The sequence below is a fragment of the Eucyclogobius newberryi genome, unplaced genomic scaffold, assembly GCF_026437365.1.
Source record: "Eucyclogobius newberryi isolate DKJ021-1_F unplaced genomic scaffold, fEucNew1.0.hap1 SCAF_1, whole genome shotgun sequence".
Lineage (NCBI taxonomy): Eukaryota > Metazoa > Chordata > Actinopteri > Gobiiformes > Gobiidae > Eucyclogobius > Eucyclogobius newberryi.
In genome coordinates this window covers 37,899,323-37,917,851 of record NW_027315723.1, presented here as the reverse complement: position 1 = coordinate 37,917,851, position 18,529 = coordinate 37,899,323, and the positions used below count along the sequence as shown (strand labels likewise).

The 18,529-nt window shown below is 39.8% G+C and overlaps 1 protein-coding gene across 4 annotated transcripts in view; it reads right to left on the bottom strand.

Moving 5' to 3' along the window:
* The window catches only part of lama2 (laminin, alpha 2), a 230,871-nt gene that overhangs the window by 16,851 nt on the left and 195,491 nt on the right, over window positions 1-18,529 (bottom strand). For 2 of the 4 annotated variants that reach the window (XM_072445577.1, XM_072445583.1), the window contains 15 exons: window positions 17,752-17,906; window positions 17,535-17,678; window positions 14,810-14,943; window positions 12,647-12,806; window positions 12,399-12,523; window positions 12,161-12,323; window positions 11,934-12,078; window positions 11,622-11,760; window positions 11,468-11,479; window positions 10,936-11,056; window positions 6,692-6,847; window positions 6,335-6,388; window positions 4,053-4,204; window positions 3,553-3,729; window positions 952-1,126 (listed from right to left, as the gene is read on the bottom strand). In XM_072445577.1, coding sequence (XP_072301678.1) covers window positions 952-1,126; window positions 3,553-3,729; window positions 4,053-4,204; window positions 6,335-6,388; window positions 6,692-6,847; window positions 10,936-11,056; window positions 11,468-11,479; window positions 11,622-11,760; window positions 11,934-12,078; window positions 12,161-12,323; window positions 12,399-12,523; window positions 12,647-12,806; window positions 14,810-14,943; window positions 17,535-17,678; window positions 17,752-17,906 — 2,012 coding nt within the window. The remainder of the gene's footprint in view (window positions 1-951; window positions 1,127-3,552; window positions 3,730-4,052; window positions 4,205-6,334; window positions 6,389-6,691; window positions 6,848-10,935; window positions 11,057-11,467; window positions 11,480-11,621; window positions 11,761-11,933; window positions 12,079-12,160; window positions 12,324-12,398; window positions 12,524-12,646; window positions 12,807-14,809; window positions 14,944-17,534; window positions 17,679-17,751; window positions 17,907-18,529) is intronic. The other 2 variants (XM_072445592.1, XM_072445596.1) reach the window with 1 other exon arrangement.

The window sequence follows — 18,529 nt, the reverse complement described above, 5'->3', positions numbered from 1 at the left end:
TGTGGAAGGTGTGGGGTGATGGAGCGCTAAGCTAACACAGCAGGCACACACTGCCGCTGTCACTATGAACTGTGGGTAAGGGCCCGGAGATATAGTCTGCTCTTTTAGACATGTTGAATTAGATACATTTTAATGTGGTTTATTTTAATTCATATATAAGTTATTAAAGGAGCAGTTTATAATTTCTTTATTCTATTTAGTTTTAGCTTCATAGATGTTATTTTCATCCAAAGCTATAAAGACTACAGAAAATATACAGAAGTAAAGCTTATCGGTACTACTTATAATATATATATATATATATATATATATATATATATATATATATATATATATATATATATATATATATATATATATATATATATATATATATATAAATATATAAATATACACAAATACTGTATATGTGATGTATAAATAGTTCAAATGATTAATAACCACTTAATCAAGGGTTTTAATTAGAAAGTTAGAAAAGCGCTACATAAATGTGACCTTTTACAACTTTTACAACTTGTTCTTTGCATAACTAAGGTTATTAAGAGTAATGATGAAGTGTTGCCCTAATGTCCATCTTCAGCTATTTTATGATTACCCTGATATGCATATATTTAATATATCACTTATATTCAATATGCAGATTTAAGGCAGTGGATTTCTAGGTTCCAGTACCTGGACTTGTAACTTATTTATTCATGGGTTTCAACTGCCTGTTTACAGGCACCATTTAGTGCACTTTTCACATTAAAAAGGTCAGGTTAAGGTTAATTTTTAATTCATATGGCAATGGTGCAAATTTTTTGTCACTCCATCCAATCAAGTTTCAAGGACAGTATTCAACATGCCCCATTTGTATTGTGCTCTTTGCTCAATGACTAAGTAGACTGCACAGGGCTGTAAACATGTCTGCTTGCAGGAGATCCAGTGCATGTTTCTGTGTAGGACACGTACCACAGGACCTGCAGCTGTGGTGGCAGGGGCAGCGGTGGCAGGGGCAGCGGTGGCAGGGGCAGCGGTGGCAGTGGGCTCAGGCAGGAGTGGAGGAAGAGGAAGGACACGAGCCAGGCTGGGACACCTCCCGATATCAGCGTTCACAAAGGACACGGGCTGAGAGAAGTCTGACAGCCTGGAGGAAACACACGAGTGGTTATAAGAAAGCTTCTGTTAATACAATATATATGAACAGTTCAGATGACATTGCTGATAATGTGAAATAAATATGACAAGGAATGTTTATTACACTGGCCTCTATTTAATAATATAGTGAGGCTTGAACTTGTTTAGCTTCCATTGTGGACTTTTTTTCTTTCAAAAAAATATAACACATTACTTTAAATTGTTAATTGCTATGGCAATGATCCTAATTTTGAAAACCCATGGAAGCTAAGGCAATTCATTATTGATACCTGACACACCCCAATTCTTTGCATAAACACAATAGAAATGTTTAATTATTATGATATAAATGTAATAAAAAAATATCCATTCACCCATTATAACACTGAGCAAAGCCACACAGACAAGTGTATAAGGAGCTGTAGTGAATGGAACATCTGAGGTGAAACAAGGTAAAATGGAGACTGGTATGATTTGAGTTATGAGAAGGTTTATGACGGCAGACAGCTTGATTACTGCTGTAGACGCAAAATGAGATGCAGCCTTTATCATAATCATAACATCATGACCTCCGACTGCAAAGATAACTACATTTGAAGTAGAGGAGGTGATTAGGCACTACGGCAAAACAGCAAGACAAGTAACTACATACTTTTACACAAGAGGGACAAGTGGTTTTATTGACTTGTGTGTGCGACATGTTGAAAATGCATAAGTAGAATAGTTCCAGTAAAACAAGGAGCATAACAGTGATTGTTGTAGCGGTTGTTGCTACAGCAGAGTTACATCTAGTTCTTCTTTAATAGAACTACTAGTTCTACTGAGTCACTGTGGCGGTAGTAACCGTAAAGTAGATGCAACAGTAGTTGAAGAAAAAGTAGAATAATGTCTTATAATAGTAGTAGTAGTGGTAGTAGTGGTCATCAACCAACCATACATCCTTTTATATACTCAAAAAATAATTAAGTAGGATTTATAGAGCACCTTTCACAGATTATGAAAAAAAATCACTATTGCTTTACCGAATATGGAAAAAAACAACAGTTTATCAGACTGTAGAGACATAAAAACCCAGTAAACCAAAAGCTTTGAGAGAGCCTCAAATATACTTCAAATAATGTTTTTGTTTATGGTATAATCAGAATTTTTATGTTACTGGTGTTTAAAACACTTCACTTTTATGTACGCTTAAACTTATAAATAGTTTAATTTGAATAACATAAAATGTTAAAAATGAAGGCATATTTTTTATGTGGATTCAATAAAACAATTGTAAAATATGTTTGATGTCATCACACTTTAATTTGAGCTACACCAGGTGTGGGATCACACAGCTTTTCTACCTATTGACAAGGATGGATCATTAAAAACACTAGAAATGGATTATGTATTCTCATTCTTCAATGTAAGAAAACGTTCATACCCGTGTAGCTTTTAAATAATTAGAAATGGCCACTACAAGATTAAATAAAAGTGTATTTAGCCTCTTCCATACGGAGAACCATGGCAGGGCATTCTATTATTTTGGTCACATCAACCTGAAAAGACCTGAGGCCCTGAGGGCGGGGCCAGTGATGTACTGAGGGAGGGAATACAACATATCTTTGTAACTACTTCAGCTTTAAAATGTATATTTAGTGCTTCTAGCAACTTTGCCTTGCCTGCAAACTGAGATGAGCAGTTCCATCTCAGGAGCACTCTGAGGAAGAGGAGGTGCATTGGTCAGTTGTGCCTGCGTCAGTGTTTTAACTCGAAGTAAACACATATAATCCTGCTGCTGACGCTGTGCTTTTAGGTCTGATTTATCTGGAGATGTCAGAAGCCCCCTGCGCTCTGAATCCATCACCCCTCCCTTTGAAATGGCCAGTCTCACTTATTTGAGAGGCCTTGATTTGATTTGATTATAACACGGGGCCTGACAGGGTTTTAATAGAAAAATCAGATTTAATTTGCATCGGTAGAAGCAAAGGGAGCCTGTGTCGCAGCACAATGAAGATCTTAGCACTGTTTGGACGTGGATCCAATTGCAAATGTACTAAAATGTAACTAAAGATTTTGTCCCTGGAAATACTTTCTTATGCAGTTGAAGGCTTGATGATGGTATTCGATGCATAACCAGGCGGCAGAAGAGTTGTTATTAGATACAACAAAAAATCTGATTACTTTGCTTTATCAGTTAAGGATAAAGAAGAAATGGCAGTGAGGGATGTAGTAATTGAGTTGAGGTTAGCTTGAAATGCATTGACCCTAAAGTATAATTTAAAATGACAAATTTGTTCTTAACAAATAACTTTACCAAATGCCCATTTTCTACATCTAAAGTTTTTTCAACTTCACAGGCTAAATGCTGTGAGGGAAGCCACAAATATATGAATGAACTTAGCATGATGAGTACAAAAATGCTAATAATTGGATGCCTTATTGGGTTTGACTTACACAGTGTTGATCATGAGGTTCCAGATGCAGCCCTTGAATGGAACATTGACTCTGTTGGACGTCTGCTCCACTTCAGTAGGAATACCTCCCAGAAAAACCCTCTGGAAAACCATGGGCTGGTCATTAGGAAGACCCACCTCCTTCTTTGGTTCCTCATCCACTTGCACAGCAAAGGTTCTGACAAAAAAAATCACACAAAACAGAAAAAGGAAACCTCACAAAATATGTAGTGACACAAAATATGTGTACAGTATGACTATTGACCAAAACCTGTAATTTGCAAACAATGCTTAAATCGTAAGTACCCGATAAGTAAAATTACATTTTTGCCAAACACAATGTTTGGTTCCAGTTCATCTGAACTGTCATCTTAAATTAAATACATATAAGAAATGTTTTCCTGCTTTACAACTTTCAGATGCTTCATTTCACCATCTAAACCCATATTTTCCCTTGCAGATTAATAGTATGTCTAAGTCAAATCTTAAGTCTAACCCCACCTGCCGGGAAGCCTCTCAATACGCAGTGAGTGCTCCTGTCCGTCATGGAGGATGCCCTGTTCGGGACGTCTAGTGACCCTGCGAGGTGTGTGAGTCCCAGAGAAGAGCAGCACCTCCAGAGCGCCCTGGTTCATCATCACCGACAGGTACGGCTGCAACACAAACACAGGGAAATGTACTAGTTACTCTCAGAAGTGTTGGTTTTTGACTACTTGTTGATAACGCATGTGTCTTAGATGGACAGCAGGGTAAAGTGTATGGAAGAGGAGTAGGAAACGCATGTGAGAGAGGAGCAGAGCAGAGAGCGGCAGAGGTGTGCAGACAGACAGAGGTGGCGAGAGCAGCGGAGCAGGGTCAGGCTAATTTGAATTTTAATTCAGTGGGTGCCAGAGGGCGAAGTGGGAGACAATTTACCACCTGAAAATGGAATTTCAATTTGAGGTCGAGACAAATTGAAGTGAGATGTAGCTACAACACGGCTGTGGCTTGGCGCACGCTTTGCTCCCACAAACCCATAAAGACGCACATGCAGAGACAGCTACGTGTCACACAGCGAAACAAAAGCACTTTATCACAAATGAACTCACATGTTCAGTAAATTTATACATGAAGAGGAAACACACAGGCAGAAGCGAGGCGAGAGGAGCAGGAGAAACTAAGCCACTGTGGAGACCAATGCATATACAATCTTACATCTGCAGTTTGGAGAGACGGCTGCACGTGTGGACTTACAACTGTACTACTATCACTACTTAATACTACTAACTGCTGCTACTACTACAACTACTGCAACTTTTCTGCTGTTTCTCAGTCTGTAAAATAACACTTTTCCTATCGCTGTAGATAGACTCAGAATTCTGATAATAACTGCTACAACCACAACAATATAGCTTTTTATAATAATTAACAATGAATACTACTTTGACATCTACGACTTTTATTTTCTTGACTCATTTATATGCGCTATATTGAATTGTCAGAAAGTACACTTCTCCCTCTGTGTCCTTACACCCTTCTCATTCTCTATTCTCAGTTCACCTCTACACTTCCCTCCCTTCCCTCGTCTCCTATCCCCCATTTGCCTCTCTCTCTTCCCCTTTGTCCCCTTTCTAACATCCATTAGTCAAGGCCAAGTTGAGTTGATGGTGTTTTTAACCTCTCTTAACCTTTCGCGCCATGGACACACTCAAATGCATATACACACACGCACCCTGCCTGCCAGCGTAGTTAGTAAAAATAGATTTATGTATCCAACGAGCGCTGATGATGGATCAGCTATAGCTAACCCCATGTCCTTGTGCAGTACATGGACTGGAGATGGAGTAAGCAAGTTTCACAGTGGAGGACAGGCATGGTAATGATGGTGAGATGTAGGCAGAAATATAAAGAAATATATGAGTAAAAGATGTGGTGCTGATGTATAAGCAGGAATAATAATAAGCACATGCCATTTAGGTCCCTTTTTACGGTGCAACTGAATTAGCTTATGGTTTATTATGTGCTCCTTTATTGTTGAAACTGAAGGCAAATATGGACACTGATGGATGAGAAAACACAAACATACACAACATGTATGTTTATAATATCATTATAAACATACAGAATATGTATGTATGTATTTTAATGGATTAGGAAGACAACTCGCAGTTAAGTCTTGCCCCAAAATAATAAGACAAATTTAACTAGCGCTTACTTTTGTGGATATCACTAAATATTGGATAAAAGTAATACAGAAAAATCAAATTCTAGAAAAGTGAAGAATTTGTATCAAACTGGTCTTTCACGCCTCATTTACACTCAATTTTGTACATAGTTTAAAGGGTCACTTGCAGACTGCCTGTCACAGCAACTTCTGCGCTGTGTATTTGACCAATGCAGCGCAGGTTCACAGAGAAGTACTCGTCTAATTACCCGAAAACCGTTCCAGACCTTTACAATGTCCAGTAAAATGAACTTTTTGCCAAATCTCGCCCGACTTGCATTCGGTACAAACCCGGCGTTAGTGTGTAATGTTTTAACTTGATTGGCACAGTTGGCCAAATCTCATTAATATGCACTCAGATAAACTTCATTCACTAAAACAGTTGCCTTTGTTGCCTGGTCAGCTAAAAGCTAAGGAGCTCTTCCTCAGGTACACACAGACTGGCTGACATTATGTCCACATACGTCCAAAGCCGTGTGTGTTTGGGAAATAAGACAATCCTGTTAGCTCTGAAGTCAGCAAATGCCAATCTCATTAATATGCACTTATGCAAAGGCCATTCACTGAGAGGACAGCTTACCTCGCCTGACTGACGCCTCTTCCTCTTGTTGTTGTAGAAGTTTAAGTTGCGGGCCTGAAAAGACAGTTAGATACACTTAGATGCATAAGAAGAAATGTCGGAAAAACTGAAATATGACAGCGGCAGTAGTAGTAGTTTATAAAGGTACATTTACTTCTGTGTTTGCTGTGGATAAGAACTGAAATATTATCAACACTGCAAAAACAATTTATGTCAACATATTCCTGCAATGTTTATTTATTTAGAGTAGAAACAGATCGAAAAACAAAAAAGGACCCCCAAATCCCACCTACAATATAGCAGTTGATGCTGAGCTGAAGATACAAGTTCCTCACATGGGCTGTAATGTCCACTGACCTGCTGAGTGACCGGAGCGGACCCTCCCACAGCCAACAGTATGGTCCCGGTGTCGTTCAGGGTGCTGAAGGACAGGCTCATCTCCGTAGCCACATCCAGAGACAGTCCCTTCAGTTCCATGTAGCCTGTCTTTGAAAAGCTCACCGTGTACAGGTTCTGCAACAGCACAAACACACATGTTTAGTTATACACTTCTATAATCACTTGCTTTAAGGTAGGGATGTAATGATATGGTGGTACTGTGGAGATGTGATAGCAGTCACCTACAGTCTCTCGCTCTAAAACCTACAAATCAAATTTGAAATCTGGGGGTAATAATGGACTCAGACATGAATTTTAACAGCCATGTCAAATCAATTACAGCAGCACATTTTTTACAAAATCAAAAGTATAGTGTCTAAACCAGATGTCTCCTGTAGATTAGACTGCTGTAACGGCCTGCTCACTGGCCTCTCCAAACGAGCTGTAAAACAGCTGCAGTACATCCAGAACGCTGCTGCTCGGGTCCTGACTAGAACCAGGAAGTACGATCACATTAGTCCTGTTCTCAGGTCTCTGCACTGGCTCCTGTGGCTCAGAGAATAGACTTTAAAGCAGCTCTGCTTGTGTACAAGTCTCTCCATGGCCTAGCACTTAAGTACATCTTGGACATGTTAGTGCCATATGAACCATCTCTGACTCTGAGGACCTCAGGGACCGGCCTCCTGCTGGTGCCAGAGTCAGGACTAAACGTGGACCGGCCTCCTGCTGGTGCCAGAGTCAGGACTAAACATGGACCGGCCTCCTGCTGGTGCCAGAGTCAGGACTAAACATGGACTGGCCTCCTGCTGGTGCCCAGAGACAGGACTAAACAGAGACTGGCCTCCTGCTGGTGCCCAGAGTCAGGACTAAACATGGACCGGCCTCCTGCTGGTGCCAGAGTCAGGACTAAACATGGACCGGCCTCCTGCTGGTGCCCAGAGTCAGGACTAAACAGAGACTGGCCTCCTGCTGGTGCCCAGAGTCAGGACTAAACATGGACCGGCCTCCTGCTGGTGCCAGAGTCAGGACTAAACATGGACCGGCCTCCTGCTGGTGCCAGAGTCAGGACTAAACATGGACCGGCCTCCTGCTGGTGCCAGAGTCAGGACGAAACATGGACCGGCCTCCTGCTGGTGCCAGAGTCAGGACTAAACATGGACCGGCCTCTTGCTGGTGCCAGAGTCAGGACTAAACATGGACCGGCCTCCTGCTGGTGCCAGAGTCAGGACTAAACATGGACCGGCCTCTTGCTGGTGCCAGAGTCAGGACTAAACATGGACCGGCCTCTTGCTGGTGCCAGAGTCAGGACGAAACATGGACCGGCCTCTTGCTGGTGCCAGAGTCAGGACTAAACATGGACCGGCCTCCTGCTGGTGCCAGAGTCAGGACTAAACATGGACCGGCCTTCTGCTGGTGCCAGAGTCAGGACTAAACATGGACCAGCCTCCTGCTGGTGCCAGAGTCAGGACTAAACATGGACCGGCCTCCTGCTGGTGCCAGAGTCAGGACTAAACATGGACCGGCCTCCTGCTGGTGCCAGAGTCAGGACTAAACATGGACCGGCCTCCTGCTGGTGCCAGAGTCAGGACTAAACATGGACCGGCCTCCTGCTGGTGCCAGAGTCAGGACTAAACATGGAGAATCTGGGTTTCAGTTTTATGCAGCTAAAATCTGGAACATTCTTCCTGAAGATGTGAGACAGGTTCTACTCTGACAATGTTCAAATCTAAGCTAAAAACAGTTTTGTTTAGCTGCGCATATGACTGAAAGGATTTTCTTTGAACTTTTCTCTTTTATGTTTTTTCCTGTTGTGTTTTGCCTTGTGTACGAATTGTGCTCTACAAATAAATGTGCCTTGCTACTTCACTTCAGTAAAAATACCATGAGTGCAATCATTATAGTAATACTTCAGACATTTTGATTCACTATGCATTCGAGAGAACATGCTAAAATATTACAAGATTAATATGTGTTTCAGAACGTCTTTATAAAAGTCTAAGCTACAAACGGCTACAATCAGTTCTTGCAGAAAATGTAATTGTCTAATATAATTGCATAATCACATTGCCCGCTAACCTTTCCTTGTGCATCTGCTTGTCCCGGATGTCTGAATACCTGGATGGACGTACATTATTGATAGAAAGCGTAACTTGGTGCTCATTGAAATGTGCGACGTGTTGAAGTGGGTGCAGTGAAACTCCAGGTCAACAACAGGTCGATGAGCAGGAGAGGTTATGGGTGATATCTGTCTGTGTATGATTCACATTTGTCTTACATATTTATACTGCTGCTACTCATCAACTGGCACATATAGTGGACTATCGATAAAGCTGTCAAGGTGTGAGAGAGAATATGTGATAAGATTTTATTCAATATGGCAAGTCTGGACTAACAATTGTGCCATAGTCTTGATATAAATGTGAAATATTTAGACGTAGGGAGAAAGCTGTGCATCCAGGCTCATTTCATGCCACTTTTTTACACTGACTTGCTGTTTGTACAAAATACAAAAGCTACTATTAAGATACCAATGCGTACTAATACTACAACGTTCTCACTGAGAAAATAAAGTCAGTTTATTTGTTCATAAAGATAAAATATGAGATGAGAGAGGATCTTTTCTTTTAGATATGGCAACCTTCTAACTTCACAAAAGATAATATTGGCATAATTTAAAACAGTCTCAATGATGCTCCTTTTTGTACGCACACAGATCCATCATTGCATTTATACTTCTAACCCTATAAGATGTCAGGTCTGTGGTTTGGTAACTAACCACATGAGGTTGTGGAAAAAGATTTAGTTGTAGTCATATGGACTCTAGACCAGATGACTACAATGACTACAACTGAACCTTTTTCTACAATGGAACACTCGTGGACGAATGAGGGATAACACCGACATGTATCCACATGAGGGCAAATTCTGAGAGAATTTACCAGAAGAACTAAACCAACATGAAAAACAAAAATAGAGGCACCTGCAGCAGAGTTTAAATCACATTGTATGGAGAAGATTCTAAAAAACGAGGTGAGAGAAGTGTATATTTGTTTTGTAGCTTATTCTTGTCACTTTATTTATTTATTTTAACGTTGTACTGTTCTTCTACTGCTGTGTTCACTATTGTCCCCATCGGTCAGCTCATGCACAGCTCCGATGCTACGCATCCACAAACTATGACAAGATGGACCACGCGACAAACGGAGCAGAGCGCATAAATGAGCCTTAAATATGCACCATATATAGCTTTAAATAAACATATTGTATTTGATAAAACATGATAAAACATCAAAACCTTACAGGGCATATACATACATACACTAGAGCTGGGTTGAAAAAAAACGATTTTCCGAATTTTAATCGATTTGCATATTAATGACCGATTATCAATTTGTACGCCCAAAGATCGATTTTATATATATATATATATATATATATATTTTAATTTAAAAAAAAAAAGCTCAACATTTACATTTTATACTTCCAGTTTCAGTACTGGCAGTGTGTGAGCAGTTTTAAAATAAAAATGCTTTTGGTAGCAACCGCTTTTGGGTGAATTCTTAATTATTTTCAAGCATAATAATAATGCACTGGTTAGTGTCCCAGTAGAATCCACTGTTGCAGATGTCGTCACCTCAATGATGTCCTCCATTTATTGTCCTGGATTATCTTTCTTGAAGGTAGATTGATCCTTAACCTTTTCATCAGTCTTCCAGCCATCAGTAACTACCAATACTTATAAGATTTGCTGTTTAATATTGATATAATACTAGTTTTAATATGTTGCTTCTCTACACAGTCATGAAGTGAAGGAAACGGTTCAAATACATTTTTCATTTTTGATAACATTAACCCCCGGATCGACTCGGAAATCAGATCGAAATCGGAGCGAATCGGATGGAATCTGAGAAAATCTGAAAAAATCGATATTGAAACGTAAAAATCGGAATCGAATCGATTCTTGAAATTTGAATCGAAACCCAGCTCTAACATACACTTACATACACATACATACACTCACACATGGAATCCATCATATCCAACATACTCCACATTTATTTAGAAAATTAAAATATATATATATTATGTATATATACATATATATTATATATATATATATATATATATATATATATATATATATATATATATATACACAAATGTGGAAAGATTGATTCCATATATCTTCATCATGTCCTTCAAAGCTCTAATGAGCTACTTACCTCCACACTGCATCCCTTGGTGACCCCGGTGTAGTCTGAACTGCTGAGGAGATTATATGGAGTCCTGGACACTTCGATCTCCCTCAGGCAGCCGGCATAGCGCTTCAGCATGACCTCTGACCTTTGAAGAGGAAGAGCCATCATTAGATACAGCTCATTTACATCCAGAGTATAGGTAACACAAGGGTATAAGGCACTGCGGCAAGAAAGCAGCTCGGAAAGGAACTGGATAGCTGCAGCTGAGAAGATGTAACTCAATAGCTTTTTAAGGCCTGTCTGTCTTAATCAGACACAAAACCAAAAATGGATTAGCCATTACATCACTACCAGTCATGTTACTATTCAAAGTGAGTTGTAGGAATATTGCCTGAGAGACAAGTGTCAAAATCAGATTAATTAACAGTGAAAAAGCCTTAGGAGCAGCCAGTAACAGTATAATCAGTAACCTACAAGTACATTTGTGCTTTACTGCAGCAAGAGCGTGGCTAGCTTCATGCAGAGTGGGTGTATACTGGAAAACGTAATTGTTTACCTGGCAACCATGCTGTTAAGAGTAAGACAAAACATAATAACTCATTAGACAAAAATTGTGTCTATATATCCATTTTATAACAATAACTACATCATTGAACGTGTGTTAAGGGACTCATCATTGTCTGTCAAAAGGATAACAACTTTGTAGTTACCTGTAGTTTCCAATAGTAGGCAGGCCTCCAAAGTAGATCTTCTGGTTCTCTCTCAGGTTGAGTCCAGTAGCTGAACCCTGGGACACAGCCACGATTCTCTCTTCTGCTCCACTGTCAATGTCCACTACAGTCACAGTGGCTTTGGGACAGACAAAGGGGTTTCAAACTGAGGTAGACGAGCTTCACAATACGATTAAATCTACTATTATGCACATAAACCATATGCAATCATTACTCATTACTCTTAAACCGTAACAATCTGTCAACACTGCACACTGAACACAGAGCATTTGTTTTCTGTATAATACCAACCTTGTTTCTTGTTCCTGGACATGGTGAGGGACTTCCAGCGTCCGTCGTTGTGGCGTTGCGATGAGATGGCACTGCCAACACCAGAGCCCATGTCAACGTTCACCTTCACTTTACCCTCACCCAGTTCCAGAGACATAAAGTCCTTCTGTAGAGACATACAAGAGATTCATGAGCCACTCTACGGATAGGAAATCATACAGACAACGTTGATTGCAAACAGGTCCTACCATATCTTGTGTGGCCAGATACATGAGCAGAGCGTCGGAGGAGAAGGTGCGGAACTTGAAGGTAATGGTGGAGATGTTGGGGTTCCATCTGGTGGGACGAGCCACAGCGGCATAGCCCTCCCCGTCCAGCTGCACCGTTCCCTCACCATCGGACGTCTGAGGGCTACGAAAACCAAACGTGAACACGGCATGTGATGGCAACAATCGGTGTAGGCCACGATACGCGACCGCAAGTTACCTGACGAGACAACCTATGCAGTCGCCCTGTCTCTCTCTGTAGTTCCACAATCCAATAGGCTTGCCATCCAAGAAGGTCTCCCCCATGCAGCCCACAAATGTAGAGGTCCTCACTGCATCAGCTTTCTGAACATTCAAAAAGAGTTCAAAGGTGATCAAAACCGTTAAAGAAGCCATAAGTGTGCAGCAACAATAGCTCCACAGGATATTAATTGGGCAAACGAAAACGCTGTGATGTAAGTGCTGCACCTTGATAGTTCCGAATATCCCGCCCACAAACAAATATGCGTTCTGGTCCACGTCCAGGATGGTGAAGGAAGTGGGGGCATCGGCGCTGGCTGGAGTGGGCACCATCCCGGCGTTCGGCCCCTCCAGCGGATACACAGCGATGGTCCCACTCAACCCTTTCCTACAGGCAGAGGAATGATCGCTTGTTATTCCGTTTGGCTGGCTGTACTTTTTGTGTGACAACTCCACTGATTGAAAATGTTACTACAGCAAGAATTCAATTTTTATGAACTTGTTGTCGCCGCACTTCTCGGTATTTTAGCAACAGTTTTTTTTTTTTTTTTTTTTTACTGATGAATTAATCTTGCAGCCGGGAGTTTGTTTTCATACTTGGTGTACAGCGAGGGGAGACATCTTGAAGACGGATAGCCTGTGCGATGCTATTGGAAAGCGCCTCTGGGAAATCTCTAGCATTGAAATGTGCGTTGTAGGTGGGACAAGTGTGCGCTGTGAAAAAGAGGCTCTGTGTTCAACATCAGTGGATTTGTTAGACTACGTTGTATCTATGTAATGATGTAATAATAACATGCCACAGGCTGACAGGGAAGTGCATGTCTTGATTTCCCAAATGAGTGAGCATGTTTTAAATTCAGCAGATTCACTGTTAACATATTCCCAGGTTGTTGTTAATCCTAATGATGACTACGTGACACAAAGGTAAAGTTAAAACATCATACATGCAAGTCTTAATCAGCTAAATGTGGCCATGGTCTCTAATCAAAAATCTTGTATATTATTTTTAGGAATTAATTATGGCTGTTTTTACACATGAACGTACCACAAAGATGGTCCCCAAATTCCCCAGGTCCTATTTAGTCGGACCCACTTTCGGGCAAGATGTGGTACCTCTGACTGGCTTTAAAATCTGTACAGTGGAACCTTTAAATATTTAATTTAAGTGGGCTAGGAAAACCTTTCTCCTACATTTTGAGCACTGTGAACCTTCTAAAAAGTCCCAAAAGTGTGGCCTAGTCCCTAGTTCCCACTCTGTGTGAAAGCGCTGCAAATGGGGACTGGAGCAAAAAAAGTACCAGAAAAGGAAAAAGGTTCTAACAGTTAGAAACTCCTTATGATTAACACTGATTTTAAAACTGTAGTTATAATGAGTGTTTTGCTGTGTTTATGTAAATATGTAAAAGCCACGCTGCAAGAGCTATTAAAGGTTGGATGGACGATTTTTTTGACCCAAATCTTAGTCTTATTTCCTCGTGGCGTGGACTGACGATTAGTCCTGCCACGTATCAATCATAAAACGCACCTACCGCTCACCTGCAGCCTCGTCTGCTCGTCCCCATGAGCAACACGTTTGTAAGCGCATTGATCTATCATAATATAGTTCCCTCAGTGTACGGGACAAAATGAAGACTGAGAAAGACAGTTCGAGCTGACGCAGAAGTGGACAGAAATCTACGGGAGACGAGAGATGTGATGCGCTCCGTTACGCTAATAAACAAACCCACGTGTGTGTTGTATCAGTCCGCACGGGGGAGTGCACATGCGCACTTCCGCCTGCGTTCTCAAATCGCCGAAAAATCGTCCATTGCGCCTTTAACAATGTCCCAAGTTCATATATTTTTATAATAATTTTACCTAAAAAATCTATTGTATCCTATTCAACCAATGCGATACACAGCAGAGTAACTGTGCATGTTTATTAACATAAATTACATATACCGTATTTTCCGGACTTTCCGGTCGCACCTTTTTTCATAGTTTTGGCCGGGCTGCGACTTATACTTATATTTATACTTATATACTTATACTTATACTCTGGATTGACTCATATGCGATATAATTTGTTATTTTCACACTTGCAACTTTATTTCATACTCCAGTGCAACTTATAAATGTTTTTTTCTTCTCTATTATGCGTTTTTTGGCCTGGTGCGACTTAAACTCCGGTGAAGTGTCTTGCCCACAGACACAATGACAGAATGCTAAGTATATGCTACTGCTTGAAATGGCATTGCTTGACTATAGTTACCATTTGTATTGCTACTTCCGTCAGTGTCGACGTGTCCCTAAACTGCATCTCATGGTAAAATACAAGATGTCTCTCCTCTTTGTATTGTGATAAATGTAAGTGCTTTTCTGTGCATGTTGGAATGTGCAAAGAAAACACACCGTGAGGCCTCGATGCGGTGCCAGTTGCCATCGTGAATGGTGAGCTGTGGATATTCCACTCTCCCCACGCCTGAGCCCACGTCCCAAAGGAAATTCACCTTGCCCTTTCTCATCTCCAAGGCCAGGAAATCAACCTGCAAATACACAAATGAGCTACTTAGATAATGCATCAGGAAAAAGTCCATTTAAGTGTGACATTGCATAGGAATAATCATGTGGGATATAGCAGAGGGCGGTCACTGTAAAGTTTTTTTATTATTATAATTTCACAAATACATTCTGAAACCTTAGTCTTACCTGGACCACTCCTGGATCAATGCTGGATACACAACATTTTTAATAAAATATAATTGTGATGATTCAGGTCACAGTATAATCAACTAAAAAACTAAAAAACAACTGTGAACATTTTAAGAAGCAGAAATAATTCAATTAACTTTAGATCCCAAAAAATGACAGGACTTGTCACATTAACTTTATCATTAACTTCATCATGACAAATTTGGTCACGTGAATAATAATAATATCGGGATGTTTATTCTCACAATAATTGTTGCAATAAAATTTGATATTGTGACATCTCCATATAAAATAAACGGTTCTAGTTTGTTTTTATTTTTGTAAATTTTATCATATTTCCTGGTTGGACAAAGCAGCTATTGCATATATATATATATATATATATATATATATATATATATATATATATATATATATATATATATATATATATACATACATATTTAGAGTAATTACATAATTCTAACCAAGCAACTATACTGAAAATAGGGCCAATGCCAAAAACCTAATTTACACAAAAATGATGATTAGACTAGTGAACATACATGATGTTCATTTTGTTGAAGGAATTTTAAACTGTCTGAAAAATGTGTTCTTTGTGTGGAAATTGTTCCTGCATTTTGGATGAAATTTAATGTGTTGATTTAGACCTCTTGGAGCTCTATTTCCTGTGAATTCATACTCTTCTTTTCAACTTTTTTACCCCCACAAACTGCAACTGGACAAATATTTACTACATGTACAATCCCACCAAACCAAGGCATCATTAGAGGCCTATGCAATGCAAACAGAAAGGTAGCTATCTCTCTACTATATTGCCTCAGGACGACTGTGGCTCGCTCAACAGATCGAGGATGTATTATTCTAAGTAGGTAATAAAATAGTACATAATAAACACATTATATAAACAATTGCATTCCATTTTAGCTACAAACCTGTGCATTTTCATCTAGCTTTTGCTCAGCCGACAGACGGGAGGTTGTGTAAGAGCAACTGGTCATGATGTAAAATGGTGGTAATTAATTCATGTCTTGCAAGTAGATTTATGATTCGCTATACATTTATCATGGAGGGGACAGGGGCAGGGAGATATTATGGGGCTTACCAGACTATTCTAAGGCCTTAGCTTGTCCTTACATATTGCTGGCTCTTGCTGTATTATGATTAATGATCTTGTTACTTATGTATGAGCTCGAAAAAAATAATAATTGCAGTCTTCAGTGGACGCTCTAATCTCCCGGCCGCCTCTGAACTAGGCACATTATTATTCAAATGGCATTATGCACAATTACAGATTATTAGGGAGCCACATCTGAAGACGCACACTATACTTATCATGTGCTCTCCATTTCTCTGGGGTATCGGCGATTATTCATTTGTACGGATCACAGGGGGCTGCATTGCTTATTATAATTCTGCAGGCATTACACAATATTAGGGGGAATGATAGACATAGACACACAGTCAGCGTTACTGTTGGATTTCTTTTAAGGAACGCCACAGCAGACATTGCGGTGAGTTGGAGCATGGCTGTGGAAACCTCTTGGGAAATCACTTGAAGGCTGATAGCTGTATAAACTTGTTAATTGCCGATTCTCATTAAGACGTTGTGTTGAAGAGGAAGGATGCGGGAAAAATACAACAGAGGCCAGTGTCACAGAAGAGGAGAGTAGTTATTGTTGTTTTGTATTGGTGGAGCAAAGTTTTTAAGTATGATAAATGCAGTGGCGTTTGCAGTGCTGCGTTATATTAAAGATGATGAATGTGTTAATATGGAGCTCTTAGAAAATATTAGTTTTGCGGTTGGTAAGCCACACAAAACCACAACAACTCAGCAAATATTCTGTGTCTTGAACAAGGTGGCATAGAGGGCCATTATACTTCTGCTGTTATTGCCAGTTTCGCTTGCTTTCGAAGTCAACATTATTACGTATTTTAAGGACACAAACATATCACGTAAAATCATGTTTGTACTTTTAACTACAGTGTAATGTCTTTGAATGTAAATCTAAAATAATGGCATGAAACATATCCGTCTCAAGGTATTTTTGAGTCATTAAAACATCTGCGATTGAATAAACGCAAGATATGTAAGATAAGATAATACAACAACTCTATACAGACGAGTGACAGAGCCCCACCTTTAATTGTCGAGATTTCAAAGTAGCAATCCCTTAATGTCATATCAAAGCAGTGCAGCCATGTTAAAGTTGTCTTTTCAAAAAGTTGCATAACGTGTGTGTTAAAAGTCAGTGTAATCCCTCATTTATCTGGGAGTGTGCCATTGTAGAAAATATTGGTCGTTTTCAGTATTGTCTGTGTTGTAAAATGAACTGAAATGAACTAACAAAGCAATGTGTGACCACAATAAACCATAATATCTATTGATCTATCTATCCATTAAATATGGTCCAAAGCTACATACGTATTGAGCAGATCCCAGGTAGAAGAGCAGGTTGTCTGCAGTGGTGGTTTTCACATGGAGGACAATAGTGTTGTATCGTCCTTTACGGATTTCAGGACGATAACTACGCAAACAGTCCCCGCCCGACGACACCGACACTTTGATCTGAAAAAAATACAGTTGTGTGTAATTAAAATGTTGTTTTGTGCTTTTCTTGCAGTCTGCAGTCTTTTCTCACAGAATTGGCCTGTTTCCTGGCTTGACTGATGAGTTCTTTGATTTGAGAAATGTTGCGTCTCAAATTGTCCTGGAGCATTTTGATTGGCTCCAGTTTCTCCAGCAGCCTATCAGCTTCATCCTCCAGATCCTTGACTTTGGCCCCGGCCGCGTGGACTACAGACACATAGACAGCGTGGTAATGTAGTGATACATGACACTTACAATAGTCATGTGGTTCGATTAGACAGCAGCTGACAGAGAGCGGACAGCCCGTGTGTAAAAAGCATTTAGAGATGGACAATGAAGAAGGCTCAAACAATTACAGCTGTTAAGAGAGAGCAAGAATGATTAAAAAGCCGGACAATTACTGGAGCTCAGCATTCACAAGGAAAGTCTACATTTAAATAAAAAATCTAAAAAGTGTAGATTTAAAAAAAGAGATATTTCATGCTTTGCCAGTTCCATGCTGTAACTGTAACAGACAGAGGCAGAATAAAGAGAAGCCTTATAAGACTAAAGAAGGATGCACCAATAATATTATATAACTCTGCCAACCTTATCCTACAAATATTAAGATTATAATATTTATGTTCTACTTAAAATGTAACGTGATTTACAGCTTTGATCAGAAAGCAAGCATATTACCAAAGTAACATCAAACTAAAACATATCACATTTAGTGTAAACAGCAAAATGTTGCATTGAATTGAAAATGTCATATGCTGGCCAGGCATAATATTTGGTAAATATGCCATTGAAATATTCTTTTATTATGACATAATTTTACTCCATGAAGC